At 38.3% G+C, this 25,474-nt stretch overlaps 1 protein-coding gene across 1 annotated transcript in view; it reads right to left on the bottom strand.

Annotated features, from left to right (window-relative positions):
• Window positions 1-7,981: 7,981 nt before the first annotated feature.
• The window catches only part of LOC102271063 (membrane cofactor protein), a 37,208-nt gene continuing 19,715 nt past the window's right edge, over window positions 7,982-25,474 (bottom strand). The window contains exons 4-7 of the mRNA XM_070384377.1: window positions 22,505-22,590; window positions 21,543-21,737; window positions 9,454-9,639; window positions 7,982-8,082 (exon numbers count right to left, since the gene is read on the bottom strand). Of these exons, the coding sequence (XP_070240478.1) occupies window positions 7,982-8,082; window positions 9,454-9,639; window positions 21,543-21,737; window positions 22,505-22,590 (568 nt within the window). The remainder of the gene's footprint in view (window positions 8,083-9,453; window positions 9,640-21,542; window positions 21,738-22,504; window positions 22,591-25,474) is intronic.

The raw sequence follows: 25,474 nt of genomic DNA, 5'->3' as shown, positions 1-25,474 counted from the left end.
TGTTGTTATATGGCTTCCCTGGTGGTTCAGACGGTAAAGTGTCTGTCTGCAAAGAGGGAGACCTGGCTTCAATCCCTGGGTCTGGAAGATACCCTGGAGAAGGAAATGGCAACCCACTCTAGTCTTCTTGCCTGGAAAATCCCATGAATGGAGGAGCCTGGTGGGCTACAGTCCATGGGGTCTCAAAGAGTCGGACACGACTGAGCAACTCACTATGGCAGAAACCAATACAATATTATAAAGCAATTTTCCTTCCAATCAAAACACACAAAAAAGATTGAAAAACAAAAGACATACAATGGCCTAAAACCATTTAAGAGCTTATCTGCAATAGAATAAAATTCAACATATTAAAGGCCACTTATTTTAAAAAAAGCATAGATAACATCATACTCAATAGTGAAAGACTGAATTTATTTTCCTTAAGTCAGGAGCCATACTGGATGTTCACATTTGTCACTTCAATCAATACAACAAAATATTTTAACTTATAACTTGCCTAGTGAGAGCAGTGGTAAGAGAAAAAAATAAAAAATCATCCAAACTGAGAAAGAAGAAATAAAACTCTCTCTGTCCCAGATTATATAATCTTTTAAATGGAAAACTCTAAAGATTATGCATGCTCACACAAAAAAACACACACACACACACACACACACATACAGGAACCTATTAAATAGAACTAATAAATTAATTCAACAAAGTCAGAGGTTACAAAATCAACAAAGATCAGCTGCATTTCTATACACTACCTATGAAGAGTCTAAAGAGAAAATTTAAAAAACCAACTCCACACACAGTAGCAGCAAAGAGGATAAAGTACTTAGGAATAAACATTAACTAACGAAGTGAAAGACTTATTCCCTGAAAACCACAAAGCACTGCATAAAGAAATTGAAGAAGACATAAGAAAATGAAAGGACATCCTGCATTCACGGATTGAAAGATAATGCTGTTAAGATGTCAATACCACACAAAGCAATCCACAGATTAAATGCAGCCCTTTGACTATATTGAAAATGTGTTTTGCAAAATAGACAAATTAAACCTAATATGGAATCTGAAGGGAGTAATCTTAATAAAGAAATGGAAAGTTGAGAGGACTCACACTTCCCAATTCCAAAACTTACTAAAAAGCTACAATAAGGATATACTGTACACCACAGGGAAATATAGTTATTATTTTGTAATAGCTTTACCTGGAGTTAAACTTTAAAAATATTGAATCTCTATGTTTGGAAATAATAGAATATTGTAAAACAACTGTATTTCTATTAAAAAAAATAAAAGAGTAGAGAGACCAGAAATAAACTTTCACTAATATGGTCAAATGATTGTTCACAAGGGTTCTAAGAACATTTAATGGGGAATGGACAATCTTTTCAACAAATGATTTTTGGAAAATTGGATATCCATATGCAAAAGAATGAATTTTGACACCTACCTGACACCATACAGAAAAATTAATTTAAAAGATCAGGAGCTAAACTTAAGGCCTAGGGAAGTTGTTAAGTCAGTAGAGTAGAAAGACTCTGAGTTTGCATCCTTCCTTGGGCACATGAACATCTCCACTATTTGCAGAACAGTGGATGAGAATGACCTGAAAACTAGCATAAATGATCTTCTACAACCAGAGATATGAAAAAGGAACCAACATGAGACAGGAAAGAAGACCAGAGACATGGCACACACAAGACCCATAACACCAGGCAGGTGACCCACAAACTAGGGGGATCATGACAATCGCACAAGTCCTCCCCAAGGAAGGCAGGGTCTGAGATTCACATCAGATTCCCCAGCGCAGGGGCCCTGCAGGAGACAAGCTCCTAGAATGCTGGGTTTTGAAAGCCAACACGGCATATTTTTGGGAGATCCAAGGGGCTGTAGGAAAAAATCTGCTCTTAAGGGGGACGGACAAAATGTCACACACTCTTGAGACCCAGTGCAGAAGCAGTTGTTTGAAAGGAGTTTTGGTCAGACTGACTTGCTCATCTTGGAGAGGCGGAGGACAACGTGGACTCACTCTGCGGACAGAGATTCTGGCAGTAGCCACTGGTGGGAGTGCATACCAAAAGGAGTCTGGGGCTGGCGAGCGGCAGTTGGGAATCCTCCCTCTAGCTTATTAGCACCACAATATGACCTTGCCCCCCAGCAGATGGGCACAAGTTCTGGGACACCCCAGGCCCAGCAGTTATTGGAGCAGGGACAGAGCCTGACCCACAAGCAGGCTGACTGCCTTAAATCCCCTCATCCTCCAGCTGCCTGGACCTATCCCTATCCACTAGAAGGCCCAATACACCACAACCAGACCCCAGCACCCAGCTCTGCTCACCAGTGGGCCAACATCAGCCCCAGAAGCCCACAGGCCCAAGCCCAGCAGTCAGATTTCAGCTCCAGGAACACTGGGCCCCTCAACCAGCCTCCCCAAGGCAGACCCATCCACCTGTGGGCCAACACCACCTCCAGGACCCCCTGGACACTACGATCAGCCAAGTCAGAAAATGACCTTGCCTGCCAGCAGGGTGACACCAGCCTTCGGATCCCTCAGGCCATAGCCCCACGTACCAGTAGGCCGACACTTGCTGAGACCACAGCCGGCTGCCCCAGGACCCAGCTCCAGCAGCCAGGTGGTCAGCACGAGTCACCCTAGTAGTGCACATCAATAACCACAGGAAGTAGCTAAAGGATGAAAACACAGAAAGTGGTAAAATATGATGCTACGAACGTTAAATGTGGTGGTATGGAGAAAAGTGCTGAGCTGTTAGAATGTGTACAAAATAGAGATGAGCGACCTAAAATAATCATGTGTATATATATATATAGCTACATATAGACCTCATGAGAAGGACAAAACTCTAAAATAGATACCCCATAAGAAAGAGTAAGGAATCCAACATAACATTAAAGATACTCATTAAACCACAAGTGAAGAGAGGAAAAAAAAGAAAGGAACAAAAATGAACCATAAACGTAAGAGCTAAAATTATGAAACTCTTAAAGAGAACACGGAGGACAGCTTCAGGATGTGGGGTCTGCAGGGATTTCGCGGATGTGACACCAAAAGCACAGACACGCCGGGTTTCATCAAAACCAAACACAAGCTGTTTAAGAAGGGACACTGTCATCAGAGAGAGAGCAGTCCACGGAATGGGAGGGAACTGCATTATATATCTGATAAGGGATTAACCTTCAACATATATTATGAGCATTTAAAAATGGAAAAAAATTACATTAAAAAATGGGCAGAGGACTTGAACAGATATTTCTCCAAAGAACATATACAAAAGACCAATAATATGCACATGAAAAGATGATCAATCACTAATAATTGTAGAAACGCAAAGAAAAACCACGATGAGTTAGTACTTCACATATACTGGTATGGCTTTTATCCAAAAAAAAAGAAATAAAGAAAGACAACAAGTGCTGGCAAAAAGGTGGAGAAATTGAAACTTTTGTGCATCGCTGGAGGGAAGGTAACATTGTGTAGCCACTGGGGAAGATTCCCTGGAAGATTCCCTGGTTGTTCCTCAAAAAAATAAACATAGTAATACTATGAGCAAAAAGTGAAAGTGTTATTTACTCAGTCATGTCAGACTTTTTGCCATCCCTGGATGGTAGCCCACAAGACTCCTCTGTCCATGGAATTCTCCAGGCAAGAATACTGGAGTGGGTATCCATTCTGTGCTTTAGGGGATCTTCCTGACCCAGGGATCAAACCTGGGTCTCCTACATTGCAGGCAGACTCTTTACCATCTAAGCCATCAGAGAAGCCCAACATACTATTACATAACACAGCAATTCTATTCCTAAGCATGTAACCACCAAAATTAAAAATAGGGACTCAGATAGCTGAATGCCACTGTTCAGAGTAGCGTTATTCAGAATAGCCAAAAGGCGGAAACAAACCAAGGGTCTTTCAACAAATGAGTGAATTAAGGAATTGTGGTTTATATGAAGATATTCAGTTCAGTTCAGTTCAGTCGCTCAGTTGTGTCCAACTCTTTGCAACCCCATGGACTGCAGCACGCCAGGCCTCCCTGTCCATCATCAACTCCCAGAGCTTACACAAACTCATATCCATTGAGTTGGTGATGCCATCCAACCAGCTCATCCTCTGTCGTCCCCTTCTCCCACTTTCAATCTTTCCCAGCATCAGGGTCTTTTCCAATGAGTCAGTTCTTCACATCAAGTGGCCAATGTACTGGTGTTTCTGCTTCAGCATCAGTCCTTCCAATGAATATTCAGGACTGATTTCCTTTAGGAGGGACTGGTTGGATCTCCTTGCTGTCCAAGGGACCCTCGAGAGTCTTCCCCAACACCACAGTTCAAAAGTATCAATTCTTCGGCACTCCGCTTTCTTTATAATCCAACTCTCACATCCATACATGACTACTGGAAAAACCGTAGCTTTGATTAGATGGACCTTTGTTGGCAAAATAATGTCTCTGCTTTTTAATATGCTATCTGGGTTGGCCATGACTTTTCTTCCAAGGAGCAAGCGTCTTTTAATTTCATGGCTGCAGTCACCGTCTGCAGCGATTTTGGACCCCCCTAAAAATAAAGTCTGTCACTGTTTCCACTGTTTCCCCATCTATTTGCCATGAAGTGATGGGACCAGGTACCATGATCTTAGTTTTCTGAATGATGAATTTTAAGCCAACTTTTTCACTCTCCTCTTTCGCTTTCATCAAGAGGCTCTTTAGTTCTTCTTTGCTTTCTGCCATAAGGGTGGTGTCATCTGCATATCTGAGGTTATTGATATGTCTCCCAGCAATCTTGATTCTAGCTTGTGCTTCTTCCAGTCCAGCGTGTCTCATGATGTACTCTGCATATAAGTTAAATAAGCAGGGTGACATTATACAGTCTTGATGTGCTCCTTTCCCGATTTGGAATCAGTCTATTGTTCCATGTCCAGTTCTAAATGTTGCTTCTTGACCTGCATACAGATTTCTCAGGAGGCAGGTCAGGTGGTCTGGTATTCCCATCTCTTTAAGAATTTTCCACAGTTTGTTGTGATCCACACAGTCAAAGGCTTTGGCATAGTCAAAGGGTCTTCCAACAAATGAATGAATTAAGGAATTGTGGTATATATGAAGAAATATTACCAAGTCATAAGTGAAATAAAATTCTGATACATGTTACAAGGTGGATGAACCTTGAAAACAGTATGCTAAGTGAAATAATCCAGAAGTGATCCAAGTCTATGCAGTATGTAGAACAGTCAAATTAATCAACATAGAAAATAGGTAGTGGTTAGCATGGCTGGGAGGAGGGAGAATGGAGAGTTATTGTTTCACAGGTATAATGTTCATTTTGAAGTGATTAAAGGTTTTAGAGATAGATAGTAGTAATGGCTGCACAAAAATGTGAATATACTTAATGCCACTGAAATGTACAATTAAATTAGCCAAAATTGTCAGTTAAATAAAATAGAAGTTGGTCTAGAAGAATTAGCACAGAGAGTAGCCTGAGCATCTGAAAAGGAAGTGTTCTGCCAGATATCAAAACATATCATCATTCTGTAATCAAAGTGTTGATTTGGTGTTGGGGCAGGAATGGGCAGAATTCAAGGGAACAGAAAGATCAGATCATGTATGAATTTTATGTGTGATAAAAACTGACAGTTCAACAAAGCTGGAAAGAGAAGGACTTACTCAACAAATGGAGCTATTTCATACTGGACATAAATAAGTGGAGTAAAGAGAAACCCAACCGCATTTCAGATACCCTAAAGAAATGAGATGAATCAATGATTTGATGCAATCACAAAAGCACTATGATGGCAACGTTACATGATTTCAGCACGGAGAAGACCTGAAGCTTTTATAAGAAAAACACAACACTCCTGGCCATTAGGGAAAACATCAACACATCCAACTTCCTATTAATATAAATATTCTGTACATTTAAATGGCCAGTGATAGAAAAATCAGGTGAAATATGGTACATATTAAAATCATATAAAAAGATGGGAATAAATCTAACTGCAGCTCCGACTCAAGACATTAAGTGGAAAAAGTGCAAGTTTCAGAAAAATATGAACAGCATGATGACATTTTTGGATAAGAATAAAGCCAAATATGTAAACCTACACAAATAAGGATGTTTATGTGTAGAAGCAGATTAAAAAGACTCCCTAAACTACAAAGATATTAACTTTAGTAATTAGATGAGAGAAAGAAGTGGAGAACCAATCTTTTCACTATTTACGCTTTTGTAACATCTGAACTTTTAAAAATTCACATTAGTATGTGTGCATGTTCAGTCACTCAGTCGTATATAGCTCTTTGCTACCCTATGGACCGTAGCCCGCCAGGTTCCTCTGTCCATGGGATTTTCCAGGCAAGAATACTGGCGTGGGTTGCCATTTCCTCTTCCAGGGGATCTTCCTGACCCAGGGATTGAATTCACATCTCCTGCAGTGGCAGGTGGATTCTTCACTGCTAGGAGCCACCTGGGAAGCCCCTCAGATTAGTATACTAATATAGTTAAAAGGTATAGAAAGCAATCAATTTTTAATAGTGTAAAATCTTCAAAGAAAACTGACTTTTAATAATGACAAACTAGAGAAAAATTCTGCTTCCTGATAAAAGGATTTTAACTTATAATGAGCTTTGTTAAATCAACATGAAAAATATTTCAGAAATCACATAGAAAAGTGAACAAAAGACCAATATAAATGACTGCAAACCAAAAAATTTCAGCTTCACTGATAATTTCAATATACAATTAGTACATGACATTACTTTTCACCCATCATCTTATTAAGTTCTAAACAATGTTGGCAAGATAAAGAGGCACTGAATCTGTAGGACTTGACTCTGGAGCTGTAGTTGTTTGAGGACTTGGAAAAATTAATTTTGATTCAATTCACCAGTCTTATCAATACAAAATTATAGAATTAACTTTGATTATTTTTATTTTTGAAGAAAATTATTTCTCGCAATGAATTACTTCTCAGAATGAAAATATACATACTTTCCAAATGGTGCTATTCTATTTCTGGGGAGTTAACCTAAATACATATTTATACAAGTACATTAGCATGTATGCATAAGAATATGCACTATGGCTCCGTATTACATAGTGGAAACCCTGGAAATTAATCAATAATAAATCATAGAAGTTATGTGTCCAGAATAAGTTCACAAATCTTAAAAAAACACCACCCACACAGTGTCATATTACATAATTTGTATTCTTAGTTTGTCACTTCGTATTTGCCCCAATTTTTTCACATTCACATAATTAGATCTATCTTATCAGCACTATATGTCACTAATGATGCTCTTGATTCTCGCTTACTGACAAAAAATGACTGAAAACCTCACAAGGAACTTTGATTTATGATATTTAAAACAAAATCCCTATAGTTTATCACCTGTATAAACTTGTCCTCACAATTCTCCTGTTACTTCCTGTTATTTCTAAAACTGAATACATGTTTTAGAAAATCGTTATGAGATGCTTATGTTCAACTCTCAAGAGCGCATCAATAAGCATAACATACCACAGTGCACGTTCCCACTAGGGCCATGTGAGCAAACATGAGTGAGTCAGTGAGTGTAGATTTCATATGCAGTTTTCATGTATCATCCATAGACATTGCTTTCTTCACAGAACTTCACAGCACCCCCAAGGTACTCGAGGAAGTTACGGAGTACCAGATTTACAGGAATTATAAACAGGTATTCTAATTACCATCCTAATATGAATAATTCCCCTCAATCCTTAAAATTACAGGACAATAGGAAGTAAACAAATTGGAAGGCAGTGATTGGCATTCGTTTGAGTCATTCAACAGTGAGAAACTAGAAACCACTGAAATGATGTTACTTGAGTAAGCAGAGCGGTCTGCTCAGGCTAACGCTCTTGCCACTGTTCTCTTGCTCCTGTTGCATCCAAAAAGAAGCCAAAGATAACAGCCTGGACGCAGGAAGATAATCCCTTTCACCGAATCAAAATAGCCTCTCAAGTCTTAGGCAGAGCGGCTGCTCAGTAAACCCTGCCAGAGATCCTCCATTTCATTTCCACAAATAAGGACTTTTGCTGCCCTTCCATTGTTATGCAATTCCCTTTCTGTTGCCAAAAATAAATAAATAAATAAATAAAAGCCAGTAAAGAGAAAAAAATAATTGTATGAAGTGGTTAGGTTGGGATGGGGAGTAGAAATACAAATCTTGTTCTGGAGACAGTAGAAATTTCCCAGTTAAAATTGTACTCTATAAAAAGAACCAAACTGGCTATTGGCAGGAAAATGAAACATTCCTGAACCCAGATGATACCCTGTACAGATGTCAACAGATCACTTTTACAATGAATAAATTATCAATGTTGATGACACAGAAAACATGCATATTAAAAACAGAAGCCATGGACCTTAATTAATATTGATTTCTACATTAATATTGACTCCAATGAAACTGTAAATTAGGTGAGCTACCTTTAAGACCTTTCTAGACACCAGACACTGTGCTCACAGCTTTAAATGCATCCCGCTATTAACTTTACTATCACACAGTGAGGGAGGCATTCAATCATTACACACGTATGTAAAGAAGTTTACATAAATTACCTAAGTTTACAAACCTTTTTACATCTGTGGACTATGACCTATAATTTTAGATTCACTAAGTATAATAGCAAAAATGGCTATAAATGCATTCTTCCTCCTTTTATTACTAAAAGTTCTAGTGAGTGTAAATCACCAGACATTTAAAGGATTTTAAAACATCACAAGGAATTTAAAGGATATTGACAAATATAAGCAGGACTTTATGAAACCTGAGGCATTGGAAGTTGCAGACACCGTAGTGGTAGCAATTGCTTCTGGAAAACAAACAGACAAAAAATATATATAAACTCATTTAATTACTTGGGATTTATTGCTTTCTACTAATATTCACTTACATGAATTATGTTTTTCATACTTATTTAGGTAAAAATGCACATGTGTTAATTTGGGCTTCCCTGGTGGCTCAGATGGTCAAGAATCTGCTTGTAATGCAAACCCAGGTTCAATCCCTGGATAGGAAAGATCCCCTGGAGAAGGGAATGGCAACCCACTCCTGTATTCTTACTTGGAGTATTCCATGGACAGAGGAGCCTGGTGGGCTACAGTCCATCATGGGGTTGCAAAAAGTTGGACACAACTGAGCTACTAACACTTTAATTTACACTAAAAAATGTTTGTGATCTATTTTACATGTAAAGATGTTGAACAAGAGAAATTTATGCATCTGTGTGATGTATGCAACATGCTAAGAGTCTATAAAAGGAAAATCAAAACAAGTTTCTTTGTGAATTAGAAGGCAAACATGTAACATGGAAATGAATATAAGACAGACAAAAGTACTAAAACTGTTTCTTTCCAATTGCTCCATATCATTGAAATCTATTGTGGAAAAAATAAAATCTTTAAAAAAAAAAAGGAAACCGACACCTTCATACCTTTAGCAGAGCACTTTGGTAGCTCGGGCTCCCAGGTCCCGTTTGCACCACAGACAATTGTGCTACTCCCGTGAAGGTGAAAACCATCATGGCACTGAAATACGACTTGCATATTGTAGTAATATTTTCCTCTAAATCCTGATACTATTGCTCCATTTTCGACGATTGGATAGTCACATTTGACCACTGAAAAGTGGAGAAATTCCATAATTACTGAAAGCTTGCTTTCATATAAGACCAAATATCTAGTGCAAATAATAACTTCCAGTAAAGAGGAAGAAATGAGGAATGAAAGGCAAGATGTTAATCAAAAAAAAGTAAGTAAAACAACACAAGACTCTGTGCATTGGAATTCCAGGGAAACAGATGTAGAGAAATCTAATAATGTTTTTCTACCAAAACAGTCTATCATAATAGTTTTTGGCTTTCCTACATTTTTTTCCAGTACTGACATGTATTGCGAAAGGTCTGACGATCAGATACAAACTCAGGGTAAGTTCAAAAATGACTTTTGATGCTCTTTAGCTCTAGGATTTTTTTCAGGTCACGCTGACACTAATTATAGTACCATGTTCTTTTAGAAAGATAGTAAAGACGTTTTTGAGAAGGTAATACTTGAGTACAAATTTAAAACCTGAAAAGAAGCTAGCCATTAAAAAAAAAAAAAAAAAAAAAATAGTTCTCAGGTGGCAAAAACATACAGGAACTGACGTGCTCAAGAAATACAAAGGTCAGTAGAGTTAGGGCAGTGTTTTCCAAATATTTTGGATTGTAAACCCAGAGATCAACACGTTTTAAGTTTTAAAACACATTTTAAGTGTTAAACCAGTATGCAAACACATGCATAATGCTAGAAGTTAATATTTAGCACCCACAACAGTGTACTGTGGTATATTCCATTCTATCTACCTCTCCAGAAGTAAATTAAAGGTCAGGGCCCTCTAGATTGACTTCAGATCTACTAATGGGTTTTGCAGAATTTGGAAACAAAACAAATCTGTAAAAACGCTGGGCAGGGAAGTGAGTTCAAGAGAACATTTTATGAGATTAATCTGAGCAATAGGCGAGGGCCAAAAATATAGCCTTTTAAGCCAGAAAGATGTTTTCTCCTTTCCTGTGGATCTGAATTTTCATTAGGTATAATTTTTGTTCAGCCAGGAGAACTCATCAATTCTTTTAGTTCAGGTAGTCTAATGACAAATTCTCTTAGCTCGTCTTCATCTGAAACAGTTTTCATTTATTTCAGCTTCAGTTTTGAAAGATTTCTCCTTGAGAGGGAATTCTAGGGTATTCTTTCAGCACATTAGCAGAAGTTATTGTCTTCTGTTCTTCACAGTGTCTTGAGAGAAGTCAGCTGTTACTCTTTCTTTGAGGTGAGGAAGAATGTAACGTGCTCTTTGCCTCTCTTACTGGCAGCTTTTTCTTTTGTTTTTAGTCTAATGGGGGTTCTTTGGTACATTTTTAGAATTTATTTATCCTGCTAGGGTCAATAAATTCCCTGGGGTGAATCTCTGGGGTGAATGTTGTGGCTCAAATTCAAATAATACAGAAGAAAATAAATAGAGAATAAAAAATAAATAGAGAACAAACTTACGGGTACCAGAGGGAAAACAGGGGTGGGATGAATTGGGAGATTGGGATTGACATGTATACTCTACTACGCTTACAATAGATAACTAATGAGAGACTACTGTATAACAAAGGGAGCTCCACTCAATGCTCTGGGTGATGTAAATGGGAAGAATACCTGAAAAATCGTGGATATATATGTGTGTGTATATATATCTCTCTATACACACACACACACACACACACATACATCTGATTCACATTGCCATACAGTAGAAACTAACACAACATTATAAAGCAACTATACTCCAATATAAAACGGACGAATAAGAGTCTATACTGTACCTTTTCTATGACGCTCCAATTACACGTACATTTACTGCTTGCTACTTTTCCACAGGTGTATACATTTCTCTCTCTCTTATGTAATATTTCTTTTGAAATCAGGTTACATTTGTATTGTATTGATTTCAGGTTCACTGATCTTTTCTCTGTTGTGCAACACTGCTGATACTTGTGCTAATGATTTTCTTTAAGTTAGGTTTCAGTTCAGTTGCTGAGTCGTGTCCGACTCTTTGTGACTCCTTGGACTGCAGCATGCCAGACGTCCCTGTCCATCACCAACTCTCAGAGCTTACGCAAACTAACTCATGTCCGTTGAGTTGGTGATGCCATCCAACCATCTCATCCTCTGTCATCCCCTTCTCCTCATGCCCTCAATCTTTCCCAGCATCAGGGTCTTTTCCAATGAGTCAGTTCTTCACATCAGGTGGCCAAAATATTGGACTTTCAGCTTCAGCATCAGTCTTTCCAACGAATGCTGCTGCTGCTGCTAAGTCGCTTCAGTCGTGTCTGACTCTGTGTGACCCCATAGACAGCAGCCCACCAGGCTCCCCTGTCCCTGGGATTCTCCAGGCAAGAACACTGGAGTGGGTTGCCATTTCCTTCTCCAATACATGGAAGTGAAAAGTGAAAGGGAAGTCGCTCAGTCGTGTCCGACTCTTCACTACCCCATGGACTGCAGCCCACCAGGCTCCTCCATTCATGGGACTTTCCAGGCAAGAGTACTGGAGTGCGTTGCATTGTCTTCTCCGTTTCAATGAATATTCAGGACTGATCTCCTTTAGGATGGACTGGTTGTATCTCCTTGAAGTCCAAGGGACTCTCAAGAATCTTCTCCAACACCACAGTTCAAAAGCATCAATTTTTCTGCACTCAGTCTTCTTTATAGTCCAACTCTCACATCCATACATACTACTAGAAAAACCATAGCTTTGACTAGATGGACCTTTGTTGGCAAAGTAATGTCTCTGCTTTTTAATATGTTGTCTAGGTTGGTCATAGCTTTTCTTCCAAGGAGCAAGCGTCTTTTAAATTCATGGCTGCAGTCACCAGGTGCAGTGATTTTGGAGCCCCCCAAAATAAATTCTCTCACTGTTTCCATTGTTTCCCATCTATTTGCCATGAAGTGATGGGGCCAGATGCCATGGTCTTAGTTTTCTGAATGTTGAGTTTTAACTGTATTACATACAGTTAAACAGTAAAAGTGTACAACTGCTTGCTGTTTAATACATGCAAATAATCATGTATTAACAATACAATAAAGACATAGAAAGTTTCCATACCCCGCCAAATTTCCTCATGCCACTTTGTAAACAATGCCCACCAACAACTCTGCCTTCCTCACCCAGCCTACCACTAATCAATTTTCAATCCCTATAGTGTTGTTTGGTCATCAGGTGCCCAATATACTACTGGAGAAAAACAGAAATGCTCCAGAAGGAATGAAGAGGCTGAGGCAAAGCAGAAACAATGCCCAGTAGTGGATGTGACTGGTGCTGAAAGTGAAGTCCAATGCTATAAGAACAATACTGCATAGGAACCTGGAATGTTAGGTCCATGATCAAGGTAAACTGGAAGTGGTCAAACAGGAGATGGCAAGAGTGAACATCGACAATTTAGGAATCAGTGAACTAAAATGGACTGTAACGGGCAAATTTAATTCAGAAGAACATTATATCTACTACTGTAGGCAAGAATCTCTTAGAAGAAGTGGAGTGGTCCTCACAGTCAACAAAAGAGTCTGAAATGCAGTACTTGGGTGCAACGACAGAATGATCTCTGTTCGTTTCCAAGGCAAACCATCCAATATCACAGTAATCCAAGTCTATGCCCCAACCACTAATGCCGAAGAAGCTGAAGTTGAATGGTTCTATGAAGACCTACAAGACCTTCTAGAACTAACACCAAAAAAAGATATGTCCTTTTCATCATAGGGGACTGGAATGCAAAAGTAGGCAGTCAAGAGATACCTAGAGTAACAGGCAAGCTTGGGCTTGGAGTACAGAATGAAGCAGGGCAAAGTCTAACAGAGTTTGGCCAAGAGAATGCACTGGTCATGGCAAACACCCTCTTCCAACAACACAAGAGACGACTCTACACATGGACATCAACAGATAGTCAATACTGATTGATTATATTATTTGCAGCCAAAGATGGAGAAGCTCTGTACAGTCAGCAAAAAAAAAAAAAAAAAAAAGACCAGGAGCTGACTGTGGCTCAGGTCATGAACTCCTTATTGCAAAATTCAGAGCTAAACTGAAGAAAGTAGGGAAAACCACTAGGTCATTAAGGTATGACCTAAATCAAATAGCTTACGATTATACAGTGGAAGTGACAAATAGATTCAAGGAATCATATCTGATAGAGTGCCTGAAGAACTACAGTTCATGACGTTGTACAGGAGGTGGTGATCAAAACCATCCCCAAGGTAAAGAAATGCAAAAAGGCAAAATGGCTGTCTGAGGAGGCCTTACAAATAGCTGAGAAAAGAAGAGAAGCAAAAAGCAAAGGAGACAAGGAAAGATATACCCATCTGAATGCAGAGTTCCAAAGACTAGCAAGGAGAGATAAGAAAGCCTTCCTCAGTGATCAATGCAAAGAAATAGAAGAAAACAACAGAATGGGAAAGACTAGAGATCTCTTCAAGAAAATTAGAGATACCAAGGGAATATTTCATGCAAAGATGGGCACAATAAAGGACAGAAACAGTATGGACCTAACAGAAGCAGAAGATATTAAGAAGAGGTGTCAAGAATACACAGAAGACCTGTACTAAAAAGATCTTAATGACCCAGATAATCATGATGGTGTGATCACTCACCTAGAGCCAGACATCCTGGAGTGTGAAGTGAAGTGGGCTTTAGGAGGCATCACTTCGAACAAAGCTAGTGGAGGTGATGGAATTCCAGTTGAGCTATTTCAAATACTAAAAGATGATGCTGTTAAGTGCTGCACTCAATATGCCAGCAAATTTTGGAAAACTCAGCAGTGGCCACAGGACTGGAAAAGGTCAGTTTTCATTCCAATACCAAAGAAGGGAAATGCCAAAGAATGTTCAAATTGATGCACAATTGCACTCATTTCACAGGCTAGCAAAGTAATGCTCATTATTCTCCAAACGAGCCTTCAACAGTACATGAACCGAGAGCTTCCAGATGTTCAAGCTGGATTTAGAAAAGGCAAATGAAACAATGATCAAATTGCCAAGATCCATTGGATCATTGAAAAAGGACAAAAGTTCCAGAAAAACATCTACTTTGGCTTTATTGTCTACACCAAAGCCTTTGACTGTGTGGATCACAACAAACTGTGAAAAATTCTTAAAGAGATGGGAATACCAGACCACCTTACCTGCCTTCTGAGAAACCTGCATGCAGGTCAAAGGGGAACAGTTAGAACTGGACATGGAAAAACAGACTGGTTCCAAATAGGAAAAGGAGTACGTCAAGGCTGTATATTATCACCGTGCTCATTTAATTTATATGCAGAGGACATCATGAGAAATGCTGGGCTGAATGAAGCACAAACTGGAATCAAGATTGCTGGGAGAAATATCAATAACCTCAGATATCCAGATGATACCACCCTTAAGGCAGAAAGTAAAGAGGAACCAAAGAGCCTCTTGATGAAGGTGAAAGTGGAGAGTGAAAAAAATAGCTTAAAACTCAACACTTATAAAATGAACATCATGGCATCCGGTCCCATCACTTCATGGCAAATAGATGGAGAAACAATGGAAACAGTGATGGGATTTATCTTCTTGGGCTCCAAAATCACTGCAGATGGTGACTGCAGCCATGAAATTAAAAGATGCTCCTCCTTGGAAGAAAAGTTATGACACACCTAGACCATGTATTAAAAAGCAGAGACATTACTTTGCAACAAAGGTCCGTCTAGTCAAAGGTATGGTTTTTCAAGTAGTCATATATAGATGTGAGAGTTGGACCATAAAGAAGGCTGAGCACCAAAGAATTATGCTTTCGAACTGTATGGTGTTGGAATAGACTCTTGAGAGTCCTTTGGACAGCAAAGAGATCAAACCAGTCATCCTAAAGAACTCAATCCTGAATATTCATTAGAAGGACTGATGCTGAAGCTGAAGCTCAATACTTTGGCCACCTGATACAAAGCGCCGGCTCATTGGAAACAACCCTGATGCTCAGAAAGATTGAAGGCAGGCCGAATAGGGGATGGACAACAGAGGACAAGATGATTGAATAGCATCACTGACTCAATGGACATGAGTCTGAGCAAGCTCCAGAAGACGGTGAAGGACAGGGAAGCCTAGCGTGCTGCAGTCCATGGGGTCTCACAGAGTCGGACAACTGAGTGACTACAGTAGTGTCGGTTTTCCAGAATGTCATACGGAATCACATCCTCTGAGTTTACTTACTTAGGACAATGCGTTTCAGATTCATTCCTGTTGTCTGAATTAAAAGCTCATCATCCTTTCCTGCAGAGTATTATAACTATCTGTATGTACCAATGATGTTCCTCCATTTACCAGTTCAAGGACATAAAAGTTGTTTCCAGTATAGGATGATTATGACTAAGGATACTATGAATATTCTCATGCAGATTTTATGTGTACATGTTATCATTTTACCCTGGGTAGCTGAATTATACCTTAAGTATACGTTTAATTGTATAAGAAGTTGCTAAATTGTGTTCCAAATGGTCATACCACTTGCATTTTCATCAGCAGTGCTATCAGAGTCCCAAATATAACATATCCTCTCCAAAACATGGAACTGTTAATTTTTTCTTTTTAATTTCATGCATTCTAATAAGTTCTTAGTGGTTTCTCATCATGGTTTTCAACTACATTTCTGTTATTACTAATGATACTGAGCAATGTTTCATGTACTTTTTTTTAACATCCACATTCTTCTTCGGTGGGAAAAATTCTATCCAAATATGTTACCCCTTTTTTTGTAAACTGGGCTGCTTTCCTCTTACTGTGTCTTGAGAGTTCTTTATCATCATAGCTAGAAGTCCATTCAGAAATGTTCCTGACAAACATTTTCTCCCAGTCTATGACAAGTTTTTTTCTTTCTTCAAACAGTGTGTTTGAGAGAAGTTCTCAGTTTTTAAGAAATCCAGTCTTTTTTTTTTCTTTAAAGAATAATGCTTTTAAGGTTTTTGAAGAAATCTCTGCTAATTACAAATATTTTCTGTCTTCTCATAAGTCTTACAGTTTAGGTTTTACATTTGAATCTGTGATCCAACACCTCTTCCAGCCATGATAGTATGAAACTGCAAATCCACCACCAGAAGAAAAATGGCTAAAAACACATGGAGACCAAAAGAAACATGTTTCTAAACGATCAGTAGTTGACTGAAGAAATTAAAAAGGAAATAAAAGATATCTTAAGACTAACGAAAATAGAGACAGTCCATCCCAAATCTATGTAACACAGGAAAAACAGTTCTAAGACAGAAATTTGTAGCCATACAGGCCTACCTTAAGAACAAGAATAATCTCAAGTAAACAATCTAAATTTACACCTATATACAAAAAATAGAACAACCCTCTCTGCAAGTTTGTGGAAGGTTAAAATAATAAAGAAAAGAGTGGAAATAAATGAAATTGAGACTGAAAATCAATGAAAATAAGAGCTGGTTCATTGAAAAGATAAAATTGACAAACACATAGCCATACTCATCAAGAAACAAAAGAAAGGATCCGAATAAATAAAAAGTAAAAGAGAAGTTACTATCAATACCACAGAAATACAAAGGATCATAGAGAATACTATGAATAATTATATATCCAAAATTGGAAACCTGGAATAAGTGGATAAATTCCTAAAAAGATATTATCTGCTAATGCTGAGTCCAGAAAAAATAGAAAATGCTGCTGCTGCTGCTAAGTCGCTTCAGTCGTGTCCGACTCTGTGCGACCCCATAGACGGCAGCCCACCAGGCTCCCCTGTCCCTGGGATTCTCCAGGCAAGAACACTGGAGTGGACTGCCATTTCCTTCTCCAATGCATGAAAGTGAAAAGTGAAAGTGAAGTTGCTCAATCGTGTCCCGACTCTCAGCAACCCCATGGACTGCAGCCTATCAGGCTCCTCCGTCCATGGGATTTTCCAGGCAAGAGTACTGGAGTGGGGTGCCATTGCCATCTCCAAATAGAAAATGGGGATAGAACAATTACTAGTAATGAAATTGAATTAGTAAATAATTTCCAGCAAACAAAATCTAGGACTCCGTGGGTTCGCAGATGAATTCTATTACACATTTAAAGAATAGGTAAATTTTGCTTCAAAAGACACTCTATAGGAACAAATAAAATGAGCCAAAGACTGAGGAAAATAGAACTACCATATGATCCAGCAATTTTACTTCTGGGTACTAACCCAAAGAAAACAAAACACTAATTCGAAAAGATTTGTGCAGCCCTATTTTCATTACAGCATTTTTTTTTTCAATACCTAAGATATGAGAAGACTCTTGAGAACAACCAGTCCATTCTGAAGGAGATCAGCCCTGGGATTTCTTTGGAAGGAATGATGCTAAAGCTGAAACTCCAGTACTTTGGCCACCTCATGGCGAAGAGTTGACTCATTGGAAAACACTCTGATGCTGGGAGGGATTGGGGGCAGGAGGAGAAGGGGACGACAGAGGATGAGATGGCTGGATGGCATCACGGACTCGATGGACGTGAGTTTGAGTGAACTCCGGGAGTTGGTGATGGACAGGGAGGCCTGGCGTGCTGCGATTCATGGGGTTGCAAAGAGTCGGACACAACTGAGCGACTGAACTGAACTGAACTGAAGATATGAAAGCAACCTAAGTGTCCTGATAGAATAATGAATAAAGAAGATATGGTGTATATAAAATGGAGTATTACCTAGTCATAAAAAGAATGAAATCTTGCCACTTGCAATAGCGTTGATGGACATAGTGGGAATTATGCAACGTGAAATAAGTCAGTCAGAGAAACACCATGTGATTTCAGTTATATGTGGGATCTACAAAATAAAAAAAAAATAAACTAATAAAACAAAAAGGAAACAGATTCATGAATACAGAGAACTAGCGATTGGCAGAGAGGAGGTGGCTGGCAAGAGGAAGAAAATAAGTGGATTAAAATGCAAAATCTTCTAGTTATAAAATAAGTTATGAGGTTATGATACACAGACTAGACAATACAGTCAACAATTCTGTACTTATTTTAAATGGTGACAGATGGGAACTAGACATCATGGTGATCATCTTGTTATGTATGTAAATGTGGAATCATTATGTTGTACATCTGGTTTTTGCATTAGGGCAATGCTGTCCTTGAAATGAATTGTGAAAGATTCTCTCCTCTTGTATTTTTTTAAGGCTTTGTGTGTGTGTGTGTGTGTGTGTGTGTGCATGCTAAGTCATTTCAGTCGTGTCCAACTCTTTGTGACCCTATGGACTGTAGCCCCTCAGGCTCCTTTGTCCATAGGACTCTCCAGGCAAGAATACTAGAGTGAGTTGCCATGCCTCCTCAAGGGGATCTTCCCAACCCAGGGATGGAACCCGTGGCCCCTGACACTTCTGCAATCCAGGTGGATTCTTTACTGCTGAGCCACTGGGGAGGCCCAGTGGCTTTGTGTAGAACTGCCACTATTTATTGCTTAAATGTTTGGTAGAGTTCACCAGTAAGGATACACGGTTTGCAGTACTCTTTGTTGAGAAGGTTTAAGTTGTCAAATTTATAGGCATACAGTGGTTTGTTTTTTTCATTATTCTTTTTTTTTAATTTAAATTTATTTATTATAGTTAGTGGCTAATTACTTTACAATATTGTATTGGTTTTGCCATACATCAACACGAATCTGCCACAGGTGTACAGGTGTTCCCAATCCTGAAACCCCCTCCTGCTTCCCTCCCCATACCATCCCTCTGGGTCATCCCGGTGCACCAACCCCAAGCATCCTGTATCCTGCATCAAACCTGGACTGGCGATTCGTTTCTTATATGATACTATACATGTTTCAATGCCATTCTCCCAAATCATCCCCCCCACCTCCCTCTCCCACAGAGTCCTAAGACAGAAACTATAAAACTCTTAGAGGAGAACATAGGCAAAACACTCTCCGACATAAATCACAGCAGGATCCTCTATGACCCACCTCCCAGAATATTGGAAATAAAAGCAAAAATAAACAAATGGGATCTAATTAAAATTAAAAGCTTCTGCATAACAAAGGAAACTATAAGCAAGGTGAAAAGACAGCCTTCAGAATGGGAGAAAATAATAGCAAATGAAGCAACTGACAAACAACTAATCTCAAAAATATACAAGCAACTCCTGCAGCTCAATTCCAGAAAAATAAACAACCCAATCAAAAAATGGGCCAAAGAACTAAATAGACATTTCTCCAAAGAAGACATACAGATGGCTAACAAACACATGAAAAGATTCTCAACATCACTCATTATCAGAGAAATGCAAATCAAAACCACTATGAGGTACCATTTCACCCCAGTCAGAGTGGCTGTGATCCAAAAGTTTACAAGCAATAAATGCTGGAGAGGATGTGGAGAAAAGGGAACCCTCTTACACTGTTGGTGGGAATGCAAACTAGTACAGCCACTATGGAGAACAGTGTGGAGATTCCTTAAAAAACTGGAAATGGAACTGCCGTACAACCCAGCAATCCCACTGCTGGGCATACACACTGAGGAAACCAGAAGGGAAAGAGACACATGTACCCCAATGTTCATCACAGCACTGTTTATAATAGCCAGGACATGGAAGCAACCTAGATGTCCATCAGCAGATGAATGGATAAGAAAGCTGTGGTACATATACACAATGGAGTATCACTCAGCCATTAAAAAGAATACATTTGAATCAGTGCTAATGAGGTGGATGAAACTGGAGCCGATTATACAGAGTGAAGTAAGCCAGAAAGAAAAACACCAATACAGTATACTAACACATATATATGGAATTTAGAAAGATGGTAATGATAACCCTGTATGCGAGACAGCAAAAGAGACATAGATGTATAGACCAGTCTTTTGGACTCCTTATTATTCTTTAAACGTCAATAGGATATTTTATGATGTTCTCCTTTTCAATCTTGATATTGGTGATTTTGTCTTTGTTTTCCTGTCAGACTGTCTATGGATTTATCTATTTTATCCATATTCTCCAAAAACCAGGCTGATTTCTTTGATTATCTCTGTTTTGTTTCTCTTTTCAATTTCATGGCTCTCCAATTTTATTATTTCCTTTTGTTTTCTTATTTTAGATTTAATTTGCTCTTCTTTTTAAATTTCTAATGGTAGAAGCATAGATGACTGATTTTAGAAATCAGATGACTGATTTCTGTTTTTCCAACATAAGTATTTCATATTATAAATACCCTCTGAGCAAAACTTTTGCAAAACTTTTGCTGTATCCCACAAATTTTGGTATGTAAATATGCTGTTCATTTTTAATCAATTAAAAACAGTTTCTATTTCCCTTGTGACTGCTTCTTTGACTCATGGGTTACTTAAAAGTGTCTCGCACACTTTTCAAGTATTTGGTTTGATTTCTACATTCATCCCATTGTGATCAGGTTAATGTACTGGTACTAGTTTCGATGTTATGGAAATAAATATGTTAAAAATATTACCTAAAAATGATATTACAGAATGTCCCATTGTACACTGGGAGAAACTAATATTTTGCTATCATTCAGTGGATCCTTCATCAAGAGCCACATCCCCTCCAGTGTCTCCCCACTTTTAGCTAATGTGAAGTTGTTAAAATAAGCTTTGTCCAGAGTTTAACAATCTTATCAGTGAGAAGGTTAGTCTTTTAATGTTCCTGAAGCCCGAGCTCTCAGAGGTCTTATTCTACAAGATAAAACTTGCTTGTTTTTTAAGCCACAGTGTGTTCAGTTTTCTGATGCTTGCAAACAAACAACAACAACAACAAATCCAAAAGCTCTAGCTCATGCACATACACAGTAGTTCATGACATATGAGTTGAAATGCCAAGAACATGTTGAGTGACTGGTGGGGAACTCTACAATTAGAACTTTTTAAATTTGATTTGAGCAATATTAAATTAAATTAGAGGTCAATTTAGTAGGAAGAGCAATTACATGGGAATCTTTTGTTTACTTGTAGATAAACATATTTTTGAAGTGTTTCCACAGTATTTAGATTCAGGAGGAAATACATGGAAATATTATTACCTTTACACTCTGGTGGGTCACTGCTCCATCTGTTATGATCAACACAAATAAGGGTGGTTTCTCCAATTAGAGAATATTCATCTGGTCCATGAGAAGGATTACACCTGTATATTACCACTTCACTGTATTGATATACTTCCTTATACTGGGTGAACCTTCCATTTGTTATATTTCCAGGTGTTGCACACAGAATTACTTAAAAAGGGAGGAAAAAGGACATGAAGTAAAAGTAAAATATTAAGACAGCATTAGCAAAGTCCTATGAATTGCCTTCATATAATTCATTAACATATGATTAATATACTCCAGTTTTGAATTCAATATCTGTTTAGAAGAAAGCCTCTATATGAATATGAGTTATCCCAAATTCAAGCCATTAATGTAGAAAAAACTTATTTTCTGAAATATGAAATACATATTTATCTGCAAGACCATGCTAAGTTTTGCTCTTATCATCATGAAAGATGCTGACAATTTAATGCTAAAATATACTTGTGATTAAAAAGGTAACTCAGTGCTAGCTGAACAATACTTTATGATTTATAAATATCTCCATTCACAAATTGGTTGTTCACATTAATATTGAGTATTACTATAATTTTTCACTTTCATTCTGATGATGTATGCTTAAATTTTTCATATATAGCTGTTAAACCAGATATTGAAGTAACTTGCAAAAATATAAAACAATGACACAATTCCTACTATTTGTTTTGGAAAATCTTGACTTTTCATAAAAATATGTATATATGTATATTTATATGTATTGCAGCTAACACTTCTTAAAAATGAATTAATAATTATTTTTAAAACTTTTCATTTTTAATTGCAATATAATAAATATCAATTGACATAATCCATATGAAGAGAAGTTCTTTGGTGTCTATGTTAATTTAAAAGCATAAAGAGGTCATAAAGTTTGAGAACTGCTGCTCTATATCCTAAAGAGAAGACATACATACTTTCACAAATTGGGAGATTATCACTCCAGTTCACATTATCTCCAGAAATTTCACAATATATAACTTTTGCTCCAATCAGATAAAAACTAAATGAGAGAAAAAAGTTAGCATGTCCTTTAAGCAATTACAAGATGTATATAATAATAAAAAATGTTTTATATGATGGTTTTTCTGTACTATAGTAATTTGAGTGATAAATTTCTTAATATAATGGATGTCCTAAATCTGCAACTCAAAGAGTTTCTGCATGTGGACCCACTTTGGCCTACAGTAAAATGTGTAAATTACTGTCACGCTGGTCAGTGCAGCCCCTCTGCTCCCTCTGGCAAGTGTGTTACACACTGACTTCTACTCTTTGCTCACACCATTTTGCTCAGTAAGGGCTGAGCAGAGAGATCGGGGCCCTAGAACTTGCCTGCCTGGATTCAAGTTCCAGCTCCATGACTGCCTTGAGCTTGGGAAATCCCTTGCTGCTGCTGCTGCTGCTAAGTCGCTTCAGTTGTGTCCGACTCTGTGCGACCCCATGGACAGCAGCCCACCAGGCTCTGTCCACAGGATTCTCTGGGCAAGAATACTGGAGTGGGTTGCCATTTCCTTCTCTGGGAAATCCCTTAATGCTTCCTTAAAGCTTCCCCTACATAACTAGTGGGATTGTTCTGAGGATTGGATGAGTTAGTCTCTGGCACATAGTGAGTACTAGGTAAATTTTAACTTTTATTAATATTTTTTTTAGATCAGAATACAAACCCACCTTATTTTATTGCTCTTAACTTTTTGAGATTTTAACAAACTGAAGGTGTGTGGCAACCCTGCATCAAGCAAGTTTCTTTGTGCCATTTTCCCAACAATGTTTGCTCACTTTATTTCTCTTGTCACATTTTGATAAATATCACATATTTAAAACTTTATTACTACTATTATATTTGTTGTGGTCATCTGTGATCAACAGTATTTAATGTTATGACTCACTGAAGGTTCAGATTATGACCATTCCCTTCTCCAGGGATCTTCCCAACCCATGGATTGAACCTGGGTCTCCCACATTGCTGATAGATTCTTTACCATCTGAGTCACCAGGGAAGCCCTAACAATTTTGGCAATATGCCATTTTAAAATTAAGATATGTACACTTTTTAGACATAATTCCATTACATACTTAGTAGTCTATGGTATAGTGTAAACATATGTAAAAAATTCATTTGACTTGCTCTATTGCAGTGGTCTGGAACTGAACCTGTAATATCTCCGAGGTATGTCTTCACCTTCCTAGGAGTAGCACAGGAATACTCCTACTTGATGAAATCTTCTCTGATGATTTAAATTCACAATATGCTCTCCTCCTTCTGGAAGTTCACTGTAATGATTGTGAGTGATTCTATGTATTTGATACTACTTCTTACTTACTATTATGCTTTGATGCCTCTCTGTATATGCTGTATTTCTCAAAAAGGATACAACCTCTTTAGGAAGAATCTATGTATTAAACTTTTGGCATTCCTCAAAGTACCTAGCAGGGTCTCTCTCTATAAATACTCACTGAATGTTCCTTTATTTCTAATTGATTAAATTAAATATACCCTATCTGCTTCCAGCTGACTCTTCTACAAGACTCACTCATTGATTCTAGATTATGTTTATTTCTGGTATGATGGCAATTTAAGAGGCATCAGGAATCTGTCTCCCCACCTTGATAACAATTGCACAGGTAGAATCTGCCTGATGTCACTATTTTGGAACTCTGACTTCTGTTGATGGTTTACAATGTCCAGGTGAAGACTTAGGTAAATTGGCTTATTTTGGTCCATTTCAACTCTTACCTTAGCACAGTGGTAGCTACCCATCCTCACCCATAGCCGTGTGGCAGGGTTCTCTGCATGTGTTCCCAGAGCAGCTTACAAGTTACTTGTGGGAGCCAAGGTGTTCAAAAAGAACCCCGTCCTCCAAATATGAGGATCTGTGTTCTTATCACTAATAGCTGCTTCTGATCACAGATAATTAGACAAAGAAACAGGTAGTCACTTTTGACACACCTCCCCCTACTCTTGTAATCCCCTTCTGCCCTGGCTGAAGTAACCTTCAAGGGGCTTAAATATCAAGTGCCCTTTGTTCCCCACTTCCTTTTTAGTTTTCCCCTTATAGGGGCCAGACATTAACTACTAGGACATTCAAAAGCAACTGCACATGCAGGAAAATGAGAAAGTGACAGTGTGTGCCTAGGGGATGGCTCAGGAAAGACCAGAAATATGTCTCAGTTTGTACATCAGGCTGATATTCAGCACAGAGCCATTAATCAACAATTAAAAAAATTAATCCACCTTGCATTTGGTGCTTTGCCTGTGGGGTGGCATCATTGAGAACTTCCTTCTGCAAGGTTGCCCCAAAATATACTGCTGCAAATGATCTCCCACAAGTGTATGCTCACCTAAATCTTCATGCCGCCACCTGCCACAAGAACAAACATGGCCGTACCAACAAACTGCCTCCAGAAGGAGGTCAAATAATGCCTCTCCACCAGCGCCTACTTTGACTTCACAGAGGCCTCCCGCCTAACCCCCATGGGTAGGCCCTCAGTAATATTTGAAAAACAAAAACAAAATGACTAGCTTAAAGATGTTTAAAGAAGTAAAGGAAGAAATCATGAAGTCAAGAGAATATGTGTGAAACATGGAAATCTCAAACAGGAGGCAGAAGAACTAGAAAGAAAGCTCAAGGAACTTCTGGAGTTGAAAAGCACAATAATGGACTTTAAAAATCCATGGGAGGCACATTTGACCAAAAAGAAGAAAGGATCAGAGAACTCGAATACAGGATGATGGAATTAGTGTCTCTGAGGAACAGAAAGAGAAAAGACTGAAGAAAAATGAACAGAGCCTAAAAAATCTTTGGAACTGTGGAACACCAACAGATTTACCAACATATACAATGTAGGACTCTCAGAAAGACAATGTAGAGAAGACAGCAGAGAGAGAG

Source organism: Bos mutus, chromosome 16 (assembly GCF_027580195.1).
Source record: "Bos mutus isolate GX-2022 chromosome 16, NWIPB_WYAK_1.1, whole genome shotgun sequence".
NCBI lineage: Eukaryota > Metazoa > Chordata > Mammalia > Artiodactyla > Bovidae > Bos > Bos mutus.
Note: the sequence above shows the minus strand (reverse complement) of the source record. Positions and strands in the feature narration are given on the sequence as shown.